The sequence below is a fragment of the Palaemon carinicauda genome, chromosome 1 (assembly GCF_036898095.1).
Source record: "Palaemon carinicauda isolate YSFRI2023 chromosome 1, ASM3689809v2, whole genome shotgun sequence".
Lineage (NCBI taxonomy): Eukaryota > Metazoa > Arthropoda > Malacostraca > Decapoda > Palaemonidae > Palaemon > Palaemon carinicauda.
This window is the reverse complement of record NC_090725.1, coordinates 301053405-301060904: the sequence shown is the minus strand read 5'-3', so window position 1 is coordinate 301060904 and position 7500 is coordinate 301053405. Positions and strand designations below refer to the sequence as shown.

The 7500-nt window shown below is 34.2% G+C and overlaps 1 protein-coding gene across 1 annotated transcript in view; it reads right to left on the bottom strand.

Annotated features, from left to right (window-relative positions):
• The window catches only part of LOC137639958 (paternally-expressed gene 3 protein-like), a 10288-nt gene extending 7635 nt beyond the window's left edge, over nucleotides 1–2653 (bottom strand). Inside the window, exon 1 of the mRNA XM_068372280.1 lies at nucleotides 2589–2653. Coding sequence (XP_068228381.1) covers nucleotides 2589–2653 — 65 coding nt within the window. The remainder of the gene's footprint in view (nucleotides 1–2588) is intronic.
• Between the last annotated feature and the right edge of the window lie 4847 nt (nucleotides 2654–7500).

Genomic DNA, 7500 nt, shown 5'->3' with positions numbered 1-7500 from the left:
TCAGGCAAAGTAATTCCACAGAAAAGTAATATCCAGAGCTTACTAACCCTCAGAAATAATATTTGTAATACGCTGAAAGATTCTCAGGCAAAGTAATTCCACAGAAAAGTAATATCCAGAGCTTACTAACCCTCAGAAATAATATTTGTAATACGCTGAAAGATTCTCAGGCAAAGTAATTCCACAGAAAAGTAATATCCAGAGCTTACTAACCCTCAGAAATAATATTTGTAATACGCTGAAAGATTCTCAGGCAAAGTAATTCCACAGAAAAGTAATATCCAGAGCTTACTAACCCTCAGAAATAATATTTGTAATACGCTGAAAGATTCTCAGGCAAAGTAATTCCACAGAAAAGTAATATCCAGAGCTTACTAACCCTCAGAAATAATATTTGTAATACGCTGAAAGATTCTCAGGCAAAGTAATTCCACAGAAAAGTAATATCCAGAGCTTACTAACCCTCAGAAATAATATTTGTAATACGCTGAAAGATTCTCAGGCAAAGTAATTCCACAGAAAAGTAATATCCAGAGCTTACTAACCCTCAGAAATAATATTTGTAATACGCTGAAAGATTCTCAGGCAAAGTAATTCCACAGAAAAGTAATATCCAGAGCTTACTAACCCTCAGAAATAATATTTGTAATACGCTGAAAGATTCTCAGGCAAAGTAATTCCACAGAAAAGTAATATCCAGAGCTTACTAACCCTCAGAAATAATATTTGTAATACGCTGAAAGATTCTCAGGCAAAGTAATTCCACAGAAAAGTAATATCCAGAGCTTACTAACCCTCAGAAATAATATTTGTAATACGCTGAAAGATTCTCAGGCAAAGTAATTCCACAGAAAAGTAATATCCAGAGCTTACTAACCCTCAGAAATAATATTTGTAATACGCTGAAAGATTCTCAGGCAAAGTAATTCCACAGAAAAGTAATATCCAGAGCTTACTAACCCTCAGAAATAATATTTGTAATACGCTGAAAGATTCTCAGGCAAAGTAATTCCACAGAAAAGTAATATCCAGAGCTTACTAACCCTCAGAAATAATATTTGTAATACGCTGAAAGATTCTCAGGCAAAGTAATTCCACAGAAAAGTAATATCCAGAGCTTACTAACCCTCAGAAATAATATTTGTAATACGCTGAAAGATTCTCAGGCAAAGTAATTCCACAGAAAAGTAATATCCAGAGCTTACTAACCCTCAGAAATAATATTTGTAATACGCTGAAAGATTCTCAGGCAAAGTAATTCCACAGAAAAATAATATCCAGAGCTTACTAACCCTCAGAATTAATATTTGTAATACGCTGAAAGATTCTTAGGCAAAGTAATTCCACAGTGAAAAGTAATAACCCTTTTACCCCCACCATAAGGTTAAATTTCAAGCACATTTTGCTATATATATATATATATATATATATATATATATATATATATATATAATATATATATATATATATATATTTAAATTGCTCTAACAGCCTTAATTTTTGTCATAGAGAGGTCAGGTTGGTCTCATTCTTTTGGAAAATGCCTGAAGTTTCTCATAAAGTTATCAAAAATATGTAAATAACAGTGTTTCGGAATTAATATTTGAAATTCTTCAATTGTTTGCCGTGAGGGTTCACTACGCAATGGATTTTTTTGAAAATGTTGGAGACAGGCTGAAAATATTTTCAAATGAACTGTTTATATCCATGATTTGCTAATAGTGTTGTTTAAACCTTGGTATGCGCCTAAAATGTATCGTAGGATGATTTTGGTGCTTGTTACACATATGAAGAAATCAATCAATTGTGTATAGTTACGCTGTACACCAGGGCTGGTTGTTTTAAGGTTAAACGGATACACAATATAGGGTAAATATGTACAGTTGATTTCAAAAGTGAGCTATACCACCCCTATGTAATAAAGAGTAAGTGCCTGATATATATATATATATATATATATATATATATATATATTATTATTATTATTATTATTATTATTATTAACTGCTAAGCTATAACCCTAGTTGGAAAAGCAGGATGCCATAAGTCCAGGGGCCCCCACAGGGAAAATAGCCCAGTGAGGAAAGGACACAAGGGATATATATATATATATATATATATATATATATATATATATATATAAATATATATATATATATATATATATATATATATATATATATATATATATATATATATCACACTCTCCGTCCTTCGAGTAGTGGAGGGAGAGTAGTCATACTCTGGTGAGAAGGGTTGTAGTTATGAAAGGGTGAGGTGGTGAGAAGGGTTAAAGCTGTGTGTGTGCATATCTATCTAAATATTTAGCCGTCATAGTTGACGGGTTGCGTACACTAGGAAGACAATAATAGAAAGCGTTCATAGGATTTATAAGGAGTGTAAACTTGTTTTACTTGTTTTTATTGGTACTGTTTGTATATTTAGAAGCCATGAGAGGGGGGGGGGAGAGTTCTGAGGGCAAGGGCCCATCATTGGAGGTAGGAAACGAGAAACTTTGTTGGAGGAGAGATTTGGAGACCCAGAGTTCAACGGATTCTTGGCGGCAGTGGTAAAAGCTCGCTACTTACTATGCTCCGTTTACTCGTTGTAATGTTGTGACGCGTTCTGTACCTGGTCTGCATAAGTGACTCATTCGGTCATCACTCGGGGAGTCCAGTCTCCAGACACTGTGTGTAGCTTGTTTTTATTATGAGGAACTTTGGGATGCGTGAAGTTCGTTGTTTTTATTTAAGGTGGAGGAAATGAAGGAACATTGAAATTTTTTTTTTCACGTGTTTTTAGTGTGTTGAGTGAACAGAGATTTTGTTACATGTTTTTAGTGTGTTGAGTGAACAGAGATTTTGTTACATGTTTTTAGTTTGTTGAGTGAACAGAGATTTTGTTACATGTTTTTAGTGTGTTGCGTGAACAGAGAGATTGTTACATGTTTTTAGTGTGTTGCGTGAACAGAGATTGTGTTACATGTTTTTAGTGTGTTGAGTGAACAGAGATTTTGTTACATGTTTTTAGTGTGTAGAGTGAACAGAGATTGTGTTACATATTTTTAGTGTGTTGAGTGAACAGAGATTGTGTTACATGTTTTTAGTGTGTTGAGTGAACAGAGATTGTGTTACATATTTTTAGTGTGTTGCGTGAACAGAGATTGTGTTGCTTCTGTAATGGTATGGGAAGTTAAAGATCGTATTGCTTCTGTGATGGTATAAGTGACTAAAGATTGTGTTGCGTGACTTTAACAGTACTAGAGGCTAAGATTGTGTTACTTTTGCGATGCTACTTGAGGTTCAGGATTGATTTTCTGGTGTCATTATTGATTTTTATGCAGTTATGCATTGCTGGCTAAGTGCGTATATTGTTTTTGAGGCTTTCAGTTTATTAGTGACGATATGAAAATAGGAAGTGTGGTCTTCAGATGCATCAGTGGAACCATTGGCCAAAAGGAGCATAAAGCAATTTTTACATAGCGTTCTTCTCTCTCTCTCTCTCTCTCTCTCTCTCTCTCTCTCTCTCTCTCTCTCTCTCTCTCCACGAAGGCGCAAGATTGCAAATAAAACTCATTGATATACTCAAGGAGAACTTTAAATGATTGTATCTGCTTTTTCTTCGCACAAAACACACACACACACACACACTGTCTGCAGATCACCTCCAGACACATTTCGGTCCTTCAACTCGTCAAATTCAGTCACTCTCCAGACGTTTCAGGCTCTCGTCACTCAGTTCAGCACTTCAGCTCATCCATTTAAGGAAGAGATGTTATTTTTTTTTATTCTGACGAAGCAATATTGTTAGTTTTTATCTTTTTATAATTTTTATTTTTACCTCCGGTAACGAAATTGGTAGGAGGTTATATTTTACCCCTTGTTTTGTGTGTGTGTGTTATGTTTGTGAAGTTTCCTGGCCACAGTTTTAATCGTAAAGTAGTGAAACCTGCTAGGATTAACTGTTATGTAAAAAGCTGGCAATGATTTAATTTTGGAAGGTCACGGTCAAGCAGAATGTTCAATTCAGGTAATCGGCCAGAAGTTTGGACATCGTTATCACAGACTTCAAACTTAGTTCATATTAGAGTGTATGAAAATCCACGCCAATTAATACATGTTAAAGTCAAAGATCAAGGTCAAGGTCGAGCACAAGGTCGAGAAACAAGATGCCGCGGCGGAGGTCTGCTCTCTACTGAGTGCCCTTCTAGTGATTTTTTGGTATTTTTCTTCCCAGAAAGCCTCCCTAAATTAGCCATACAACAATCTTATTTTGAAGTATGTTTCATTTTAGAAAGGCGCTTAAGTAAAGGTAAGGAATTCTTCGTGATATCGAGGGCAGAAATGTGCAAACTAATACCAAGAAGACTGGTAATTATGTTTGACTACTTTGGCTAATATATTTGAGCCCGAACCAATTTGATGTGAGATTGGTTTGAATTTAGGTAAAAAATCTCGGAATCATTATCATGATGGATAAGAAATTCTTCCTAATCTGGGTAATGTAGTTCAAACCGAACCAGGTTTTATAGGAAGTTGGTTTGCTTTTAAGATTCTCAGAATCATTATTAAGATGGATTCGAAATTCTCATAGTGAATCCTACATTGTAAAATTCAAAAATGATGTAGTGTAGATAGGTGAGTTAAATGGCAAGACAGATTACTCGAGTGCCATATGTGGATGAGATGTGACGAGGGGTAGATGGAGATGGTTTGGGCATGCTCTTTGCACTCCCCAAGAGAGATTAGGTCACCAAACGTTCAGCTGGGCTCCACAAGGAACTTGAAAAGTTGGAAGACCCAGGCCTACATGGCTGAGGACTATGAAGCTCGAAGTAGGAGTTGGTAAATGGAGAAGTATTGAATTAAAAGCTCAAGATAGAGACGACTGGCGAAATCTAACCGAAGCCCTTTGCGTCAATAGGCGTAGGAGAAGATGAGGAGATACACGAACTATAGTCCATTTCTTTTAGCGAGTCATATTTGCACCGACTCGCTACGGTGCCCTTTTAGCTCGGAAAAGTTTCCTGGTCGCTGATTGGTTAGAATTATCTTGTCCAACCAATCAGCGATCCGGAAACTTTTCCGAGCTAAAAGGGCACCGCTGCGAGTCGGTGCAAATATGACTCGCTAAAAGAAATGGACTATATATATAGTTGAGCTGTAAGGCAACGATAAAAGAAACAGATAAAATCAACAGTTCGAAGAGAAGTTTATTATCCGAAAGAAATATTTATTGTCTTTGCGTGACATGTCCAACAGGCCATTTCGTGATTCGTGACTACGACGCTCCTGCGGGTATATGTGGGTCGGGTGGCAACGTGGCTTGGGTGTATGCGTTGGTAGACTGTTGCATGATACGTTTCCTTTTTTGCTTGTTTTTCTCCATGATTACTTTGCCTTTTTTTTCCTTCAAGGATTATTTTACTTTCTTTGTTTTTCATCACGATTACTTTGCTTTCTTTCATTGTTTTCCTCCAAAGATTACTTTGCTTTTCTTTTCTTGTTTTCGTCTATGATAACTTTTGCTTTTTTGTCTGGTTTCCTTTATGATTACTTTGCCCTTTTCCTTGTTTTTCTCCACGATTACTTTGCTTTATATCTGTTTTTTCATCAGGATTACTTTGCTTTTCTTTTCTTGTTTTCGTACATGATAACTTTGCTTTTTTGTTTTGGTGTCCTTTATGATAACTTTGCCTTTTTTCCTTGTTTTTCTCCACGATTACTTTGCTTTTTTTCCTTTGTTTTTCATCACGATTACTTTGCTTTTCTTTTCTTGTTTTCGTCCTTGATAACTTTGCTTTTTTGTTTGGTTGCCTTTATGATTACTTTGCCTTTTTCTTTGTTTTTCTCCACGATTACTTTGCTTTTTTCCTTTGTTTTTCATCAGGATTACTTTGCTTTTCTTTTCTTGTTTTCGTCCTTGATAACTGTTTTTTTCTTTGGTTTCCTTTACGATTACTTTGCCTTTTCCTTGTTTTTTTCCACGATTACTTTGCCTTTTTTCCTTTGTTTTTCATCACGATTACTTTGCTTTTCTTTTCTTGTTTTCGTCCATGATAACTTTTGCTTTTTTGTTTGGTTGCCTTTATGATTACTTTGCCTTTTTTCCTTTGTTTTTCCCGATTACTTTGCTTTTTTTTCCCTTTGTTTTTCATCACGATTACTTTGCTTTTTTTTCCCTTTGTTTTTCATCACGATTACTTTGCTTTTCTTTTATTGTTTTCGTCCATGATAACTTTTGCTTTTTTGTTTGGTTTCCTTTATGATTACTTTGCCTTTTTCCTTGTTTTTCTCCACGATTACTTTGCTTTTTTTTCCTTTGCTTTTCTTTTCTTGTTTTCGTCCATGATAACTTTGCTTTTTTGTTTGGTTTCCTTTATGATTACTTTGCTCTTTTCCTTGTTTTTCTCCACTATTACTTTGCTTTTTTCCTTTGTTTTTCATCACGATTACTTTGCTTTTCTTTTCTTGTTTTCGTCCTTGATAACTTTGCTTTTTTGTTTGGTTTCCTTTATGATTACTTTGCCCTTTTCCTTGTTTTTCTCCACGATTACTTTGCCTTTTTCCTTTGTTTTTCATCACGATTACTTTGCTTTTCTTTTCTTGTTTTCGTCCTTGATAACTTTGCTTTTTTGTTTGGTTTCCTTTATGATTACTTTGCCCTTTTCCTTGTTTTTCTCCACGATTACTTTGCCTTTTTCCTTGTTTTACTCTAAAGATTACTTTGCTTTTTTCCTTGTTTTCTCCAAAGATTACTTTGGCCTTTACTTTGTTTTTCTTCACGATTAATTTGCTTTCTTTCCTTGTTTTCCTCCACGATTACTTTGCTTTCTATCTTTGTTTTTTTCCGTGACTACTTTCCTTTTTTTCCCTTGTTTTTCATCATGATTACTTTGCCTTTTTTCTTGTTTTCCTTTACGATTACTTTGCTTTCTTTCCTTGTTTTCCTTTACGATTACTTTGTTTTTTTTTTCTTGTTTTCCTTTACGATTACTTTGCTTTTTTGCAATCATAATTTTCGCTGTCTCCTTTGGTGGCATATTGCAATTCATCTATTGTAAACCATGATGTATTGTTAACTTATTTTTTTTTCTTATTTTTTGTAGCTGGCTGTATTGTTGATTTAAATACTAAAAAGTATCTTTTAAGATGTTAATCTTTGGTATGCGAATTTCTTCGAGACTTTTTAAATTTTTATAGTTTGGGACGGGCGATTGATAACCATCGCTAAAAAGAAAAACTAGATAAGGTAAATGAGTGTCTTAACTTCTTATACTTTTTCCGATTGTGTGGACTTTGAATTGTAGAATTTGGTTTTATGTAGTTTAATTTCTTTGAAATTTTAAGCTATTAATTACAATAAAGAGCAAGTGTCTGGATATATATATATATATATATATATATATATATATATTATATATATATATATATATATATATATATAATATATATATATATATATATATATATATATATAAAACCAGACACTTGCTCTTTA